Raw genomic sequence first — 19,812 nt, forward strand, 5'->3', positions numbered from 1 at the left:
GGGGGGGGGGGGGGGGGGGGTGTCACAGTTCCATAAGAAGCAGCGCGGTGTGGAGCGCGCGTGGAAAGATGCCAAACGCCGTCCTCTCCTCGCACACTTCTGTGATATTACCGAGTTGATATTTGGCTCCCGCGCATCAAAACAAAAAAGCAAAAGGCAGGTCTGAGAAAGAACAAAACAGATCACGGTTGAGGAGGAAGCAAACAGGGGAAAGCTGAGAAAATCAAAGCGGCGGTAACGTTATCTCTCTCTCTGTGCATGTGTGTGTGTGGCAGAGCTCGCTACATGCTTTCCCTGCTCTTCATATGCGATCCCAACACGTGCAGATTAACAAATAGCCGCTGATTGCTCTCCCGTTAGCGTTGTAAAAGCAGTCGTCGGGGTCTCCGGGGTTTTCTTCACAGCCAGCACAAACAGCTGCATCACAGAGGAGCGGGGTCCGTCGGAGAGCTGCCTCGGTGCGCCTCTGCTCGCTCGCTCGCATCCATTGCCTCCTGCCACAACAATGCAGCGATAATTACTCCGGTTTCGTTTGGATTCCCGCTGGTTTATCCGTGAATAAGAGTGTGCATACCTGGGCAAAACATAAGAAACCGCCCGATATGCTCCAGCGTTAGGAATTCTGGAGAAAACCACCTCAGAGGTGATCGCAGGATTACCGGGATCAATTAAATTTGCCCCAAACAGGAGAGAGCACGGATAGGACGGCACCGGGTGACGAAGCCCGACGTCGGTGTCACTTGAGCAATGCGTGTGTTTAATGTAGACGAGAGGTAGTGTTCGTGGTCAGAGTCGATGACGATACAGTATGGCTCTAAAAAGAGTCGTTAACGTTTCCTTCACTGCCCTGTTCCCTCTCAACCTCCCCTGAGGTCAGCTTACGTGACGAAAAACTGGCTATAGCATCAAGTTTTACTTTCAACAGCTGAAAGTTATTCTTTTCATTTTATAAAGCAAAATTGTGACAACACATTAGCTTATCATTATTTTATATTATTTTACCTGTTTTCTTTGTTTTAAGTAAGTTAAATGATAAGTCAGCTTAGCTAGAGAAGAACTGACGAAGGCCAAGATGGAAAAGTAACTTTACAAAACACAACATTAAAGAAAATGATTTACAAAACAGAAAGCACAACAATTCACAAAACATACACCTAAAATATGATTCACAAAAATGTTTAGCGTGTTACTCAACATTGTAATAAGATAAGTATGACTTAAAAGAAACGTCCTTCAGCTAAAAGTGTTGTGTTCAGGGCTAATGGTTAGGACCAGGGTTATAAAATTATGAGCATGTTCATGTGAATTCAAAACAGTAAACATTGCGTCCTGATTCTTAATGGATGAATGAAATTGAAAAAGTTACTGCACACTGACAGTTCTTGAGCTGAACAGATAGGAGCACTTCGCCAGCTTGAGGTGAAAGCCTCCCATTAGGGCACAAACATATTCTAGTTTCAGTAAGGTTCCAAAAAGGGGCACTTTAGCACTTATAGATCCTACGGCTCACAGGAAGTGTAACAAAAAGACAAAAAATAACCCATATAAAAAAGACTAGTGACGCATTACATTTGCGTTAGATATGTATCACAATCATTATACATTTCTGATCAATTAAAAATATATATAGAAAACAAAGACAGTTCACAGATAATTAATGTTACTGCTTCAGGTTCAGTACACACCATACTGTACAGCCATTTAAAGAATGCTACTGACACACACCCGTATTGACACTCACATTCACTATTTGTATACAAATGCACATATAGTACTGTACACATAAACTCTGCACCACTGTACATTTCCTCAAGTAGTCAAACACACATGCAAACTTAACGTATACACATGAATTTGACATGCTGCACACACATGTGCACACACCACACATACACATTCACGCATGTTTGTGGTTGCACGCAGAGACACAGTTGTATGTACACAGGCTCACACAAATCCCTGAACAAATCTGTTTTCTCTCCTGGCCAATTCTCTGTAGTTGACTGAATGGAACATCGAAATATGTCCGAGCGAGTGAGTGAGCCAAACACAGGCAATAAGGCAGATGTGTCGCAAGACTGCCATTGCCAAATCCGTCATAGAAACCGTATTGCCAAGAGGCGAGGGGAGCTCACCCATGAAATTGTTCATAATGTGTCCATAATTGCCATTTGCCATAGTATTGACTGTGACAATGTGGCAGTCATCTATAAAGCCGGCATCTTGTATTGATCAGCGGTGCTGGGAAGATGAGCCATGCTCCGTTCCAGTGAGGTGACGTGAATTCTGGGTAGACATTGTGCGGCACACATGGGTTTGAAACTACAGCAGGTATTACATTACTGATGTACATTTTGATATTAGGTGCTGGGATGTATGCTTACCCAAATCTAGCTTTTATCATGTTGTTTGTTAGTGCCACACTGATGCTGGCGTGACTCACTGAGAGGATACTTATATCCATTTACATTATTCTTAAGAATATGATAGTGTGATGCTCCTCAGAGATACCTGGGTGAATAGGCCTCTCTGTGAAAGTCCTTTTTCAGTGCAGCTTTCTCTGCAGCCGGCTCTTTGGTTCAGCTTTGCCTAGACTTGCCTGCTGTCTAGGCCTGCTAATAAATATATTTCCACCCATTCGAAAAAGTGACGCTTTACTATACGAAGGACATTTGTTCTAGCTTATTGCACTTATTGTATTCATATTAGTTTGTGGCACTTATTGCATTCGTTTGTTTCTGCACTGTACGTTGGCGCTGGTTTATGCTCTTAGATGCTGGTTTGAAGAAAGGAGATGCACTTATGACTTCTGGTGACTAGTTGTTCTCTCGAAAACCGATGTTGAATACACTTATTGTAAGTCGCTTTGGATAAAAGCGTCTGCTAAATGACTGTAATGTAATGTAATGTAATTTAAGAGCTCTCAAAAGTTGAAAAAATAAGTCAGATGTATTGGCAGCATGTCTGACTGTTTCCTGAATTAATAATTATTAAATTATACAAAGAGACATTAGGGCAACAAGAGGTTCATCTCCTTAACGCTTTGTGAGGTCGAGTCTCCTTTAATATTTCATTTGGCTTACACTAGTGTTGAGGTTTACACACATGGGAAGATTATACAATCTCTCCTCTCTCTTGTGTCCTCCTTTCCTCTCAACTCACTCCATGCAGATTGGCTTTTACTTTGGCCAAGGCTACGTAGTGTGCCAACCAACTCAGTGTCAGCTGGCAGTGAATATGAATACACTCAGGGGTCCCATTGACAAGTCTCTTTAGCTATCATTGGGCAAGCAGGACACAGGGGGAGCAAGAGGCTCTTGACCCTGATGATGCGAGTCCATCTCCAGCCCACACCTAGAACCAGCTTCCAGGCAACTGTTGTCTTGGCGCCGCTCCAGAGGATGACATCATCAGGAGGTGACAGACAAGGTCTTCATGGACAGATGGTCATTAGATCTAATAATCACTATATGCAGGTTCCAGGTCAGACAAATGCATGCTACCCTAGTGGGCAATAATCATTATCAGTCAAGGACACCTTTATCGACATCAGTCGAATCTATCAGCAGAAAGCCTCAATAAACCCCCAATTGCTTCAATTGTGACGCATCTCACCAGGATGCCTTGATGTTGTACATGTATGAGCAACTTTGGAAGGGCAATATTTCTCAACTTCCCTGGCCCTGTAAACCGTTATTATGCTGCTGAGGGAATCCAAGAGCAAACAATGCTAGGCTAATGCTCAGCAGGAAGTTCATGGCGACAAGTCAGGCTCTTGAAGCAACGGCCTGCAGAATATTTTAGACCAATAGTTACTTTGGTAAAAAAAAGCAAAGAAAAAAAAGGCCAATCTTACTTTGATCCTCAAGTTTGACAAGCGCCGGTTCGGTGATTAAATCTAAAGGGGGAATTTGGAGCTGTTGCTAAAAGGCCGAGGCATGATATCTAAAGCCACTTTGATATCAGCGTCTAGCTGGCACAGATGAAGGATGTGGTGGAATGCAATTTGTGGGCGAGCAGGTAGTGGCATGTCACCCCCTTGCTATTTGTACCCCTCTTAGAGTGGTTGATTGTGTCTGAACATGGGTTATTTATCTGTGTCTCCAATTCGATACAGCATCAGGTCTCTCCGCCTGGGAAATTGATTCCCTGCCGCTGGAAGAAAAGTTAAAGAATCATCATCCAAAAACTTTGTGAACTAACAGCCTCGGGCTCGATCCATGATGAGCGCCATGAGATATTTGGAGAGCTGGTAATGCAAGACCTTTATGCATATTTCTACACTTACTGTGTTAACATTTTAACAAATCGAGGTGCCAGGAAAACAAACAGTAAAATGTTTCAGTTAATGCATTGTTGCGAGTATTTTGGCTCTCAGGCAGATCCTCTTTCACCACTGACGTCTGCAACAACGCAGCTACTTTTACGTTTCAGACTTTTGAAGGTATAGCCAATGATGGCACCACTTCTTTATATTTTTCACGAGCAAAACATGCTGCTCAGAATCGCTGCTAATTGCGTATTTGGTGATGACTTGTGAGCTCATTACTGCTACATGTTTTTGAGTGATTAGCTATTGTCCACAGCTGAAGCTCCATTTTGGGACAGCATGGGAACTCCACCTCCGTCTCCTGCACACAGACTTCGACTCTCATGATGAGTGCAAAAGAACATTTAGCCTTAAGGAGGAATTAATTCTGACTTATTTTCATTAACTAATTAAATATTCACATGCTGGCTCCCCACACCCCTTCTTTGTCTCTGCCTCTTATTTCATTGGTGGTCTGCTGCCCAGTATTGTGCTGTACTTGAGAGGAAGGCAAATGTAAAATGTATTGTGCCACTGCATGTATGAGATATGGGCTTAGCAAAATGGGTACCTAGTCTCTAATATGAAATGGAAGGAATTAGTTTTCATTAAAGAGATAATTGAAAGTTAAATCACCAACAATTACATTTTATAGCTGACCACTAAGAGTGCTTATAGGGATACTTATTGTGAATCGTTATTAAAACTGCACATGTGAAATGCCAAGGAACTTTTTTTAATAAAATGAATCAGGAAGCCAAAGATAGAGACATAGGGAATATTCTTGATAAAGACATTTTGAGATTCCCTTTTTTATGATTTACCAGGCAGCTGGCTGGCCACATGGGGCCCAATCAATAGCTTTAACTCATATTGTTAGCTCTGTAGGACAGAATGAAATACAGAGGCAAGAGCTGAGTAAAGCCCTCCACTGCTCTTAAGAATGGAGGATGGGAAATGTCTGAGTGTGAGTGTGCCAGTTAAGGAGAGCAGGAGAAGAAAAACCTTTTGTAACAAATTTATGCACAGTTCAAAGGTCAGCCTCTCAGCAGCTACTTTCATATCATAATACAAGTCTTTTAAATACAAAGGTCTAAAAATGAAATGCTTTTTCAATCATGAAGGTGGTGATCATGTCTTTTGAGTTTGTACATTATATACAGGAGCAAGAAAAACATTGTGGCCATCCATACACATCATTCTAACTTCCTCTCCTTTCACTATTCAAAGTTATTAGAGGTCCAAGTTAATTGTCTCCTCTCTAACCTCCACTCAGAGTAGACAGTAGTCATGCATGACAGTAACATTGCACAGACCAGTGAAGCAGTGAGACTGCACTCCCTCTCTGTGCTTCCAATTGGCAGTGGTAAGAAAGTGACTGACAGAACACACAATAGATTAAGAAATCACAGGTTTGTTTGATGTTAGAACTGCTGTTAAACTTCAGACATCAAATAGCTCAATTTCACCCCATTAAGCCCTCATTCTGACGTGCCTGACTCACATGGTACCTTATGTTGTGAAGAAAAACTCATTAGTAGTCGCACAGAATTTCACAAATCGTTAAGAGACACATTAGGCTTGAAATTAAAAAGTTACTGTTTTCACACACTGAAAAAAAAAAAAAAAGACATTTACTTGAAAAAAAGCTAGGTAACAATTTGCACTCAGAAATTCCGAGTAATTTTTACTCAGGAATTCTCAAGTTAAGTTTACTTACTAGTAAGAATTGTCTTTTATCCAAAATGTTCAAGTAACTTTTACTTGCAAATGTCTTCCCTAGACATAAAATGTACTTAGCCTTTGATAGTAATCTTTACTCAGGCTACCTTTGCATCCAATTACAAAACCCCAGTAAAACTCAATTAGGTGTTTCATGTATATTTAACTAGCTTTTCTTTACTTTTTCAATTGAGAAATATTAAGTAATATTTACACAATATATCTTTTATCTACTACTACTCTACACAACTGTTCAAATATGAATGTTGCATTTTTTTTTTTAAACTGGGCTACTGTTAATTTAATAAAATTGTCTTAACATAAGGCTTCTACAAAACATCTTTTAAACGACAGCAGCTTTACTTGTTAACTGGTGAAAGAGGTCACTGCTGACAGACACAAATACCAACATATATAATCTGGTTGGCATTGCCAGACAAAACATTTCTAAATCAGTGCTGCCAATAAGAAATTTAAGAACACAAACGTTTAGTCATTTAACAAACACTTTTAATTTGAAACGATGGGTATTGCTTGACAACACTTAGATACACATAGATGAAGCCCATGAGCAGAAGGCAAGCCTTTGCCACACTTTGACAGTCATCAAGAACCTCTTTTCCCTCTGACGACGAACACGACTGTCACGAGTGAAGCCTTTCTGTGTTGCATTTCCATGGATGACAAGGATCTTCATGACATGTTGAGCATAGTCCTCTTCAATGACTTCTTTGAAATTCAAATTTACTAATGTTCACTTTTACATCTTCAAGTCTGATGTGTTCTCAAAAAAATGACGATAGTGGGGGAAACAAACAAAAATATTGAATGTGTTCAAATGCATCTGTTCTCAGTGTATATGAGCCCAACATAATTTTATATAATATTAGATATCTAAACTTTACCAGGCTGGGTGAATCCAGCATGGGTCTTGGTTCATGCAACTCCGCCCTTTGTCCCAAGTATCTCCAGAAAGTTGGTAGTGCAATTGCCCAATTTCGACAAAAAGTTTCGCTCCAGATGAACTGTGGTTATTCTTCTGAACTCCTCATTGATCTGAAACAAAAGACAATAAAAAACAACATGATCAAGATGAGGTACCTTGCTAAAACAATTAATGCAGTAGTCCTCCCAGTATAATGTACTATTCACAGCAACACAAACTATGACTTCAAATGTATGTCAAGTTAATTAAACTATAACAGTACTAAGTTGATTTTACCTTGTGTCAACTGTTGATGTCAACTTGCTGAGAGTGAACGTCCTTTAATATTCTGCAAAATATATAGAGAAATTATGTTAAAACATAAACTCACAACATTAAATCTGAATTTGGCTTAAATCTTCATATTGATAGCATGTTTTATCCCCACACAGAAAAACAGCACATGAACAAGCCAACGTAACGTTAATACTGAGATACACAGCAGGCCTGGTCATGTTGATATGCGACACTAACTCAACACAGTACTGGCACCTTGTTTCATGCCCAAAGCCTTCATCATCAAGGACACCACATTGGATAGAGACATAAGAGACCAGTTTAAAACTAATGATATGATAGTGACAAAATAATGTTAAGTGTATTAGACTCGCTCTAAAGTCACTAATTCAACCACGAATGGGATATTTTTTAGCACATGACCAGTGTGCTTGTTGCTGCTTAGCTATGATTCCCTGTCTTGTCACATTTTCCTCATTCGACCTCGGCTGCACTTGAGGATGTCCGAGAGAAAGCACGCTGTGCGTGTGTCGCAGCACAGCAAAGCACCTGTGTGGCTGAAGTGGGCTTCACAAAACCGAAGTAATTCCCCCTCGTCGACTGAGCGCAGCTGGTCGAGCACCGTGTCCCCAGGCCAACAACATTTCAAGGGAGAACCCTGTAAAATCGTGACCAAAACCACCAAAAACATGTCCACAAAATGTAGCGCCGTGAGCCATGTCTGTAATGCTGTCCCAAGTTAGCTAGCACGATAGCCTAACTAGCTAGCACGCTAAACTGACCAGTTCGCTACTCTTCAGTGTTCACAACTCAAACACAAACTTGACCGAAGGCTCAACAGCAACGTAGAGCATTAATTAAACATATACCCTACCCCAATGGCTCCCGTCCATGAAGTTCCTCTCCTCAGGTGAAACGCTACCGTCCTTGTTCAGGTTCTGATGTTCCGTCGTCTCGTTGAAGAAAGGAGCGCGAAATCTCCTCTGACGTCACCCCCTGAGTACGCGCTATAGGTTGCCAGGTTTTACTCGTATTACCCAAGTACATTTTACTTTGTTGTGTAAGGTAGTGCATTCAATACAGTAGTTTAGTAGATATTACTTAGTGTGAATTATTAAAATGTACTTATAAAAATGAGGATACATAATTACAAACAAACACCAAGTAACACATTAAATAAAAGGTGATATTTTAAAGTAAAAGCACTGGAATGATAATTTCTTGTAAAATTTACAAAAATAATCGAGGTAATAATTACAGGGCCAAAAAGTCTTTTTTCAGTGCAGCACACTTATTGAAACTGACTGACGCTCTCTCTGTTAAACGGTGTTAATTGACACATAGTCATTTTATTTCCCTCGGGGAATAATTATGTTGACAGCCACCGACAGGTATAAATGTGCAGTGCAATAAAAACATGCTTTACAAAGCTCACATCACTGCTGTACTGTGTGTGGTTGTTTTAATTAGTTTAACACTGATATCGCCTCTAAATCCCCCCCCCCCCCCCACACACACACACACACAGAGTGTGGCAAGGATGAAGCAACATGGTATGTCTTTTTTAATCACCTTCCTCTTCCCTCTATCACTCAGCGAGGGAAGCGCTCGGAGCAGCAGCCTCCTTTTCCACTCCAGTAGAATCCATCACTGCTGCAACCGAGGGCCAGGACCCAGCAGCATGGCGGCAGCTGAGACCGGGGCAGAGAGGGAACAGGCAAGCGGCTAGCGGTGAAAAGCAAGCAGCAGCCGCAGGAGGACGGAGATGGATGAACAGTACTCCACAGGATCAATCAGGTTCTCCTAGCCACAGCAGATAATCTAACGTGCTGCACCAACTCGCCCCCACCCCCCATAAACCACATCAACCCACAGCCTAAATGGCATCTTTTTTTACCAGGTAAATAGAGAGAAGCAGACCGAGAAACAAAAAAAAATGGACGACGTAGGAAACACGATAGGGAAGCTGAGCTGGTGAGGAAGCAATTTAGAGAGAGAAGGGGGGGGGGTTTGTAGGAAGATTTATTGATTGTTTTCACTAGGGTATAATTGCAATTAAGGGTTACAAACCGCCCAGTGGATCAGTTTCGCTGCTGTCACCCAGCAGGACACATGGCAACGCTGATGCAGCCTCACACATTTTCCTCGGACAGCAGCGAAAAGTGCTAATGCACTGTCTGTCCCTGTGGACTGAGTGTAGATTAGTGACATGGTGTGCAGTCATTTAGCGCTGACATTTCTCACTCACACACTGCATATACACAACATATTTTAATGACAAATTACACCACTGACGGAGAGTACTTTTTGGATTTGAGATGAGATGCTGATTAAGAAAAGTGCTTTTCGAGAGATTCTTGCCCTCATGTTAACCTCCGAATGTTCTGATTAAACTTTTGTTCTTGTCATCTTTCTCTAATGTTGAATTCGCTGAACGCTGAATTACACAACCTTGCCTCATATTTATTGTCTGCAGACATTCCGTCTCTGTGGGTTCATTTGGTGAACAGTTCAAATGTTCATCAAGTTCAAGAGAAGGCAGAGGACAAAATGATTTTGTCTCAGAATTTGGGTTGTTTTCTTAGAAAATCTACAACTCTTTGAAAGCGACCAAAATAACAATGCAGAGGTCTTGTTAGAAACAGCTGGCTTCATGAAAATGTCCACTTTGTTGAACTAAGGCCACTGTTTTAAAGCCTTTAGAATTATCACTCTACAAATCAAAAACGTGTGTAGCTTACAGATATCTAATAAGGGTCCGGGCAGATGTGTTGACCGCTTGTTCTGCTGCCCCCAAATGGCCAAAAAAATAAATAAACAAACACTGCTTTTTTTAAGGTGCACTCACTTGCCTCACAGCATCACTTACAATGGAATAAATTACTTTACTAAAAGCAATGGTGGTTTCTAACCTAATGGGGTTCAAATCTTTTAGCTTCATGGCAGTTTGAGCTTTTCAAATAGCGTCACATTGGCATAATCAACAGTTACTCTCTGATAACCCTGCCTGACTTCCTATCACAGAACCAATCAGTGCATCCCATTAATTTTTTTTGGAACCTCAATTTCCTGCCCTTGTGCATGAGACATCTTTATGGGAACCAAATCGACTATTCATTAACGAGGGGAAGCTGTATCAAGAGCAAACATCTTTAATTAACACATCCCCAGCACTTCCTGTCTTTGATCTCCCCCCTATTTGATTTATGCCTCTGCAAGTAGAAGGTTGGGGTGGTGGAGGGGTGCTCGAGGAGTTCGGAGGGGAACAAGATGCTCTATGAGAAAAAAAAAGCTAAATTGTGGAGCCCCCGTTGATCAGGAAGTGTTGCTGCATTAGGACCTTTTCCCTGTGTTTCATGGGGCCAGCTCAATTACCAGTCAGCGTGGCTATCTCTTTAATAGCATGATAAGGCAATAATCCAAAATCCATACAGTTTTAATGACTTTCTGTCAAATTAAGGACTGTTTTACAAAAGACAGACACATCAGAGGCCTTCTCATTGTCCAGAAACTATATTGTTGGAAATATCAGCATGACCAGTAAATGAGTTTTAAAAAGTATTAATATATATATTTTAGCGACTTACTGTGCATAAATCATCAAGTAATCCATCTACGATACAACTGTTCAATGTCAAAGAGTTTAGAGCGAAGTAGAGGAGAGAAATCCTCTTCGACTCAGTTCTCACACTGGATTTACACGAGTCCTGTTGGGAATGTAGACTTTGGCTGTTTAGTATTACACCAACATCTGTATTTACAATGGAATATGAAGATTTGGGTGTTGAATCCCAGGACTACATGTCGTCTGTCTGTCTGCTGTGAAATAGAGGAGATTATGTGTTTCTAACCCTATATGACCAAGTAGAGATCCGGTGTGTATGTTAAGTCTTTAGCCCCATCTAGTGTCGGGACACTTGTCAGAGTCCTCATGTACAGTCAAAATGATCTGACATGTCTGTAATCTAATCACACACTGCTCTATATTTTATAAATAAATGGAAAAGGACTGAAATCATCTCAATGTTTCAACAGTTCTAGGTCTTTTATATAGTAACTAATGGGTAAATAAATAAACAGTCATCAGTCACAACCCGGTTCCTAGGGTTCCTAGGGTTCCAAATACGGACGAGACACAAGGGATAGTGGTGCCGTAAAGTATTTATTTTAACTAAATAAAGAAGTAATTACCTTTGTGGAGTGTGTCAGTCAGTAACATCAGTGATGTGAACGTGGATGCGTGTGTGATGAAGTGTGGGGTGTTGTCAGTGAAACCAAAGGAGACCGAGACAGAGACCGAAACCAAAATATAACCGGCAGCCACTGGCAGAGATCACTCCACGTACGCCGGAGAAAGACCAGGGCAGAGCGACACTGGAGCAGGGCTTTTATGCTCCAGGACCAGGTGCTCTGGATCAGGTAATCAGCCACGACTGCTGTTAGTGGCCGGCCCGTCACAACTGAATATAACCACAGCAAATGTCTTCCATAGATTGAAACTGAAACCCACCACTCCCTCAATTATATACACAATCACTTTACGTTTCTGACTCTAAAAAGTATTTGCTAAAACAAACATACAGAATGACCTGTTTTAGAAATATAGTAGGATATAATCATGTTGTTGTTTCTGTGATGTGGTCAGGCATCATGGTTAGATTTAGACATTATATTATTATTAGGACTTTGATAAACACTACACTAATAGACAAAAACATCTACAGTATTCAGTTGAAGTCACTGAATGACGCAAGAAAAACTTGTAATTTAACAAGACCCCCCCCCATTTTACATTTATTGTGTGCTATTACAAATTGCTTGTAGTGTACAATTTACTATTTTTATTTATTCCCTCTCAGACAGCCACTTGGGACAGAAAGAGAAAGCCCAAAAACATGTTTCCCCATACTTCATAATTCATGCTGGTTCAAAAAGGGTATGTGTGTGATGTAAATATTCTCAAGAACTTGCACTCCATTACATCAGCCAATTCATTTTAACATTTCATATTGGAGATTGGCCGAAATGAACTTTTTCAGTTTTGTGTATATCATTTGAAATACATTGAAAGTCTACTTCTATAACTTTGAGTGAGAATACAAAGGTATCACACAATATTTTCTCAGAAGAAATTGTGATGTTTGCCTTTATATCAGTTATATCGGTTCATGCAACCATAAGGTCAGCCAGTCATCACTACACTTCTACCCTTTAGGCTAAATTTCTGACAAAAAATATCTGTTTTATTTTCCCATAAACAGTGTCCAAAAGTAGATGTGGTGGACTTTATCAAACATGATGAATAGGGTTCACCCTTCTAAGTCTTTGAATCACTCTGACTCATGTCATCCAGTGATACACTTGTGAGCCCATGTGTCTCTTTTCTACTGGTCAAACTAGGAGGTGTGTGGTTACCGACTGTGATAACAGCGTGTGAGACCAACCACAGCTGCGTACCAGTTTTTTCTCCAGTATTTGTGGACAGAACAACCACACTTTTCTAGACCAACTGAAGATCAAGCCAGGGTATAAAACACACCAGAGGATTATTCATTCCCTGAGAAAACGTCCTGGCGCACTGCAGACATGTTTAGGCTTCTGGTGTTGACAACTATCGCAGCCCTGGGTAAGAAGATGACAGCACACACCGACTGCGCTGTACAAAAAGAGATCAATAATTAATGGTTTTTCATTATTGATCTCTTTCTGTCTCATTCACTCTCTTAATCTGTCAGTCAGTCACAGTCTCTGTCATTCATCCAGTCAGTCACTTTTTTCTTTTTTAGCTTAGCTCCACCACTTGCCCTCATTTCTCCTTTCCTCTTTCTGTAGGTGGAAAGCAAACTGTATGAGGCTTCCAGGAAACCATGAATATTGTGCCTGTATAAATCGTGCCCTCTGTTTTTATGTTTTTAACCAGCGCTGGCTGAGCTGGAGCCCCAGCCCAGGTATCTGGAGGACAGCTTTGAAAGAGTCGTGGGAGGTGAGATGGCCAAACCCAACTCCTGGCCCTGGCAGGTGATATACTTCAACACAAAATGAAAAACTAAATGCGCGGTAATATGTTAAATTAAATTGTTTTGGGGACTTACCATTACAAAGCCACCATACCAGATTCACAAATTACACGTATTAATGTTTTCACACCTACATAACACCGGTCTGCTTTCTCCCCCTTTAGATCTCTCTTCAGTACAGATCTGGCAGCAATTACTACCACACATGCGGAGGAACCCTGATTGAGAGAGGCTGGGTTATGACCGCTGCTCATTGTGTGGATAGGTAACATAGTGATTAACTCACGCACGCATACACTTTGTATTCTTTGGCTGCATGAGTTTTAGTTGCATTTGTGCGCATTTTGTGATTACTTTGACTTGAACATCCACAGCCTACTCTTATCACAGTACCGGGGGTTGATTTATTTCAGTGTTTCTAAATGTCACCAGCATGAGGGAGTTTCTTACAGCCTCATTTATAACTGTCACATACCAACGGGATTCATTTATTTTAATAGAAAGAAAGAAAAGGAATCAAAAAATAAACAAAACCAGGAGTGATTAAATGGCATGTTGTGACCTTCACTTTTTACTTCAGTTTACCGTAATAAGTACTCATTAGGCTATGCTGCCTTGTAATTAGTCATTTGAGTGACTTCTATATCTAATAATTGAATATTAATAATATTGTGTTTCTCTTTGTTTCCCTTTTTTTATATATTGCAGGCCTAGGACGTGGCGTGTCCTTCTCGGTGAACATAACTTCAACATGAACAGCGGCAGAGAGCAGATCATGACTGTCAGCCAGGTTTACATCCACCCCGGCTGGGACTCCAGCAGACTGGCCGATGGGTGAGGATTGTATTCTTTTCTTACATTCATAAATTTTTGGGATTGTCAACTTGCACATTTTTGTTGTTTTTATTTTAATATATAAAAAAAAATGTCATTGAAGAAAGTTTGAATGTTTTGAAGGTAAACAAATATCTTTTAATAAATTGTTCTGAGAATGTCACCTCAAGGAAGTGGTGGTCTAACCCCCGGACAAAATATCCTCCTCAGAAATATATAAATAATGACATATATAAATAAATAAATATATATACAGGTATATAACCTTTATTTAACTAGGAAGTCACATTGAGATTAAAACCTCTTTTAAAAGTGAGACCTACCCAAGGCAGGGTCAAATAGCAGCATCCAACACATGACAACAACATCAGATCACAGCAGCAACAATAGATATGACAAAATGCATTACATCATTAACAAGGCAGCATTGTGGTCATGCGTTTGTTAGTTAATTGAAGCAACTGCAGCTAGCAGGGACCACTTCCATTATTCCAGGTTTAAAACCATTTAAAGAGATAAGGGTCTCAAGTTTAAGCTTGGCCTGCAGATTGTTCCAGGACCTAAGACTGTAGAGAAAAAAACTTGTTTTGCCAGCTTCTGCACTGATAGGAGGCACTTATTAAGACTGAAGCCATTTGTGCGACAGAGGAATTCGACTACTTTGCAAAAATAAAAACCTCCAGCGTAAGTAAGTAGAAAGGTTTGCCTGCGATGATCATAAGGAGTGTAGTGTCTTCGCAAAAGTCTTTTTGGTTCCGCCTGTTTCACCCATGGATCCCCACCTCAGGTTCGACATTGCCCTGCTGCGTTTGACCTCTGAGGTGACCCTGAACTCCTATGTCCAGCTGGGCTCTCTGCCTCCCACGGGCCAGATTCTGCCCCACAACAACCTCTGCTACATCACCGGATGGGGTCGCATCATCAGTGAGTTGATATTGATTGATTACATAATCCCATCAGTGTCAATGCTTTTTCTGTAAAGCTCCGTGTATCTTACCTTTCCAATTTCACCTCGGTCAGCCGGCGGCGCCCTCCCCAATCTGCTGCAGCAGGCCGTCCTTCCTGTCGTCGACCACAAGACCTGCACCAGCTCTGGCTGGTGGGGCAGCACTGTCAAGACTAACATGGTGTGCGGTGGTGGTGGTGCCAAGGCTGGATGCAATGTAAGTCTCTTCCTGAGTGGACTAGAAATTAGAAAAAGTTGTACACTCAGCAACTGGAAATATTACTGTAAAGTCTTATTATAGAGTACATTTTTTGACTACTGGAGTGATTTAATAACACAAAGAAGAGAAAGAAATTCTGCATAATTGAAACCTCCTATGAAATAACTCTACCATATAATCTATATTTTATATCGACCACTGAATCATTATGCCCACAAGATTTAAGATGCTCTGTTTGACCTTGTTCCTATCAGGGTGACTCTGGTGGCCCTCTGAACTGCCTTGTTGATGGAAAATACTACGTCCACGGTGTTACCAGCTTTGTGTCTAGTTTGGGATGCAACGCGCCCAAGAAGCCCACCGTCTTCACCCGTGTCTCCGCCTACATCGACTGGATGGACTCCGTCAGTATTAGGGATATGAATATCTGTCATATTTAATGGAATAATCTATAAAAATCATTCAGGAATGCTTGAATGGGTTTTATGGAATTTAATATGATGTGTGACTGTTATTTGCTTCTTCTCTTTTCCAGACCATGATGTAAACAGACGAGTCGCCCATGTTGCAGCACACAAAGACAGAGCATGCATTCGACCACGTTTTCATCTACTGTGCTTCCTCATTTGTCTGCTCTCGTTCAACATAAAATAAAGTTCATTTAAACTTTGAGTAATGACTCATTTCTCATCAGACAGTTTACACAACCACAGTTATGTGTCATTGTGAAGGTTATTCTTTATGCTTTATGCATCAAACTATCCTCCTAGGCCTGCAACAAAACGTGTATAAAGGAACACCTAACTATACAAATTCATGAATTTATTTTACGTTGCATACAAATTATTAATCAAAGTGTGGCCACAGACTGAAAATAAATGTTCAGCACTGGAGGTTCGTAGAAACACGTTTTGTGTTTCAGTAAATCATGTGTGGTGCAACACGCCGTTAAACACTATCACTGACTGTGATAAAGTCTGAGACGGACCACAGGTGTGTTTCTGACCACTGCCAAGAACAGCAGAGGGTGCACATCAACTGAAGGTCAGCTCAGGGGTTTAAAAGAAAGAGAGGTGGATTTATAAATGTGGAGACGCTGAAGACATGCTCACATGTCTGTTCACTGTTCTCACAGCCACAGCTAAGGGATATCAAGGCTGTCCTGTAAAGAATCCACTGCTGGAAAATGCGATCATTCATTTATACAAAGGTAAAACAAACCATGTTTAAATGGTGTTTTGATAGGTTTCCTCACTGCTGGCTGAGTCGGAGCTTCAGTCCAGCTACAAGGAGAGCAGCACCGCAGGCAGAGTTGTGGGAGGTGAAGAGGTGCTTCATCACTCCTCATGGCCTTGGCAGGTCCAGCATCACATTGCAAGACAGGGCACGTTAAAACGAGAAAAAAAAAGGTTGTGTATGTGCAAGATTCTGTCTTTGCCATACAGTACAAGATGAAGCCAGAAGTACTTGGGAGATTTTAAAAGGTCAACTCATGCACTAATTCCGACAACAACCGTTCCTCAATATCTTCAGATGAATAGTTTTTTTTATAAAATACACTTATTATATTTCTTGCTGAGAGTAAGAACAGAAGATTGGTTCCACCCTTTCTGTCCATTAAATACGAAATCCACCATCTTAGCACTTCCATACTTTGGTTTTGGAAAAGAATAAACAAGGAGATCTATATAATAAAATGTAACGCGTTGGGATTTTTAAAATCTTTTAGATGCTGGCAATGCTGGCTGTTTCACGCCTTTATGCTAAGCTAAGCCAACTGGCTGCTGGCTGTAGCCTCATATACAGCAGATAAGATATAATAACTAACTCTCGGCAAGAAGAGTATTTCCCAAAATGTCGAATTATTGCTAAAAAAAAAATTGAAAAGGTGATAACTTATTGCTAGTATATTTCCTCACTATTATTAACCAAAAAAAGATTTTATGCATCTTAAAATGCATCCGTTACAATAACGTTTCAGTGTAATAAGAGTAGCGTAAAGATACTGCAGAAACAGAACTGTCCTTTAATGTTTTTAAGGTTGGAAGAAGTAACATTATGTGCATCTTACTCCAGGTTTCTCTCCAGCACTACTCTGATGGCTCCTATCATCATTTCTGTGGGGGGGGACACTGATTAGGACAGGACGGGTCATGACCGCGGCTCACTGTGTGAACAGGTAACAGATAAACCTTCTATCATTCTTATCTTATACAAGTGTTACAGTATGCCAAGACTTCCATAATGTTTTTGAGATTCTGGTTTTGTCTCGCTGCACAGCAGCTGCACAAATATGTATTTTTTACTTTCCTCCACTGTCTCTGGTTCTCACATCTCTTATATTGTTTTAACTGTGGGAACAAATAATGTAACTCAAGCTAAAACAGTTCCAGCTCTTTGCGTGTGGTCCTCTGTGATCTCGTCCTGCACTACAGCCATAACACAGAGCAATACAGGAGTGTCATCGATGTCAATGAACAATGACAGCATCTCCCCTGGGTGGGTCCATCTGTTATTGCACTCTACACGCAGAAAAATAATGTTTAAAAGCGAAGGAAGGACCCCTTGTTTGTTCCGTGAGTTGAGACAAAGGAAGAAAACTTTTTACATTCACAAAAATATTTAATTTGTCATCCATTTAATTTACTTTACATCCTCACAAGTTCATTTTCAGTTAAGTTACGAATCCGATTGAGGTCTTTGGTTAGATGAAAAGTATGCATTATAGTCAGTATAATAGAAAAATCAAGGCTTGTTTACTCCTGTGTATACTGCATTGGTTTTCATTGGTTTTCAATGTAGTCAGGTCGAGAGCGAAATTAAAGCAGATTTCAGTCCTGTGTTTTGAATTTTAGTTGTGGTTACCTTTTCTTTATATTTGGACTACATAATCTGGATTTAGGATAATGTTCTCAAAAAGATAGACAGATGTTCTGTCTTGTTACTTTTTCTATTTGCGTTTCAAAAGGCTGAGCCCTTTCCTCACACCTTTATCTCTTTACATAGTTCTTTGCTGCTTTATTAATGCTCTGAATGTTGTACATTACACTGTTAAGTATGTTTTCAGCTGGAGGCTCTAAAACAGCTAACAGAGGTAACGAGTCACTTTTTGAAAATCATGTCTATAAAAAATTCTCAGAGAAAGGTCATGAAGTTTGAAGGTGTTAAAAAAACGTGTTTTTGAGCTGTTAAAGACGACCTCTGACAGAACATGATAAGGACAGACATATCAAAATAGAAACTCATCATTTACAATCTTACACTTACAACAAATGTTTATTAATTAATTAATTAAATTGCCAAATTAAGATTGTTTTTTAAGTTAATTGATTTGGAAATAAACCGGAGTACCCGGAGAAAACCCTGTCAAGTCAGCTCCCTAAGTTTGCACTGTTAGCAATGTTAGCACCGTTAGCTATGAGCTTGCGGCTCGACGCCGACATGTTGAGAGCCGTTGAGAGGCAATCAAAAAGCTCCCAATCTTGGATCTTGAACCTTTGATTAAAGAGTCTATGTTCATTTGGACAAGTGCTTTAGGCAGGTGGCAGATTGAATGAATGACTTGGCTGTGTGCACTGCCAAAAATAAATATATATCTAATTATTTATATGAATGCCCTGGAATTAATGAAAGTGTGGGAAGGATTTAATTAAACTGAGACCACGAATAAACTTGTTGCACACAAATTAATATCTTGTGTCCACAAATGAATCAAAATGTGAAATATTTAATTAAATTAGTGGAACAAACAATATCTTGTGCTCACAAATTGGTAAATCGTGGCCACAATATATATTTATTTTCTCTTTATGGCCATTCCCTGGCTCTGTTCTAACTACAGTTTCTAAATAAATAGCACAATCATATGGCCTTACACTTTCATGCTGTTTGAATCCAGCCTATTGTGTGAAAATGCACATTCTACTCAAACATAAACACATTTTCAAGCAATTAAAGTGGTCTTTGCAACTTAAATGCTTGGTCACACTCAGAGACCGTGGGGGTGATCTCTCTTGGAATACCAGAGCACTGCATCATTGTGTATAAAGAGGTTTTTTTTTGCCAGGTGTCGTTCCAGACAACCAGAGGGAGAGAGACAGAGTCACAATGATTGTGTCAGATAAAATGCATCTAAAGTTTTAATTGCAGCGGCGCTCTTGCAAAAAAATGTCTGAATGTGTGCCGTGTCAAGCCTCTCTCTTGGGCGAGAGTTAAGTTGTCCTCAAAGCTGGTAGATAGCAGATAATGATGACCACAGTACACAGAGCATCTACAGTCAAAACTCGCTTTACTAGAACATCAAATATAACTAATCATACAGTATGCGACACTCTCATGCCTGACAGCTGTGGCCCATACAAGTGGAAAAAAAGGTATGCAGTCGCTGAGGCAGTCGCTGAGTCAGTGATTCCCCCCCCCCCCGGTCCCCACTGTGATGATAAGTGTGAGACAGACACAGATGGACATGTGTTCGTATTGAACACACACACATGCACTATCAGCATACGGGGCCTGGGGGTATAAAAGAGTGGTGGGCAGAAG

General features: G+C 40.5%; 1 protein-coding gene and 1 long non-coding RNA gene across 2 annotated transcripts; one reads left to right on the top strand and one right to left on the bottom strand.

Annotated features, from left to right (window-relative positions):
- Positions 1-6,741: 6,741 nt before the first annotated feature.
- LOC116382248 (uncharacterized) lies at positions 6,742-8,308 on the bottom strand. Its single transcript, XR_004212716.1, has 3 exons — positions 8,128-8,308; positions 7,254-7,305; positions 6,742-7,087 (listed from the first exon to the last, which is right to left on the bottom strand). It is a non-coding gene; the product is annotated as an uncharacterized LOC116382248 (long non-coding RNA).
- Positions 8,309-12,768: 4,460 nt separating this feature from the next.
- On the top strand, positions 12,769-15,942 carry LOC116382747 (elastase-1-like). The gene is made up of 8 exons (XM_031846016.1): positions 12,769-12,879; positions 13,174-13,271; positions 13,435-13,535; positions 13,979-14,104; positions 14,892-15,028; positions 15,125-15,267; positions 15,525-15,674; positions 15,806-15,942. The coding sequence occupies exons 1-8, from the start codon at positions 12,840-12,842 to the stop codon at positions 15,815-15,817; spliced, it is 807 nt and encodes a 268-aa protein (XP_031701876.1). The 5' UTR covers positions 12,769-12,839; the 3' UTR covers positions 15,818-15,942.
- The last annotated feature ends 3,870 nt before the right edge of the window (positions 15,943-19,812 follow it).

This window comes from Anarrhichthys ocellatus, unplaced genomic scaffold (genome assembly GCF_004355925.1).
Source record: "Anarrhichthys ocellatus isolate YVR2014 unplaced genomic scaffold, GSC_Weel_1.0 scaffold1, whole genome shotgun sequence".
In the NCBI taxonomy this organism is placed as follows: Eukaryota; Metazoa; Chordata; class Actinopteri; order Perciformes; family Anarhichadidae; genus Anarrhichthys; species Anarrhichthys ocellatus.

Coding starts and splice junctions, on each gene's coding strand:
- LOC116382747 (XM_031846016.1), top strand. CDS start 12,840: ATGTTTAGGCTTCTGGTGTTGACAACTATCGCAGCCCTGG. Junction 12,880..13,173: donor GACAACTATCGCAGCCCTGG/GTAAGAAGATGA, acceptor GTTTTTAACCAG/CGCTGGCTGAGCTGGAGCCC. Junction 13,272..13,434: donor CCAACTCCTGGCCCTGGCAG/GTGATATACTTC, acceptor CTCCCCCTTTAG/ATCTCTCTTCAGTACAGATC.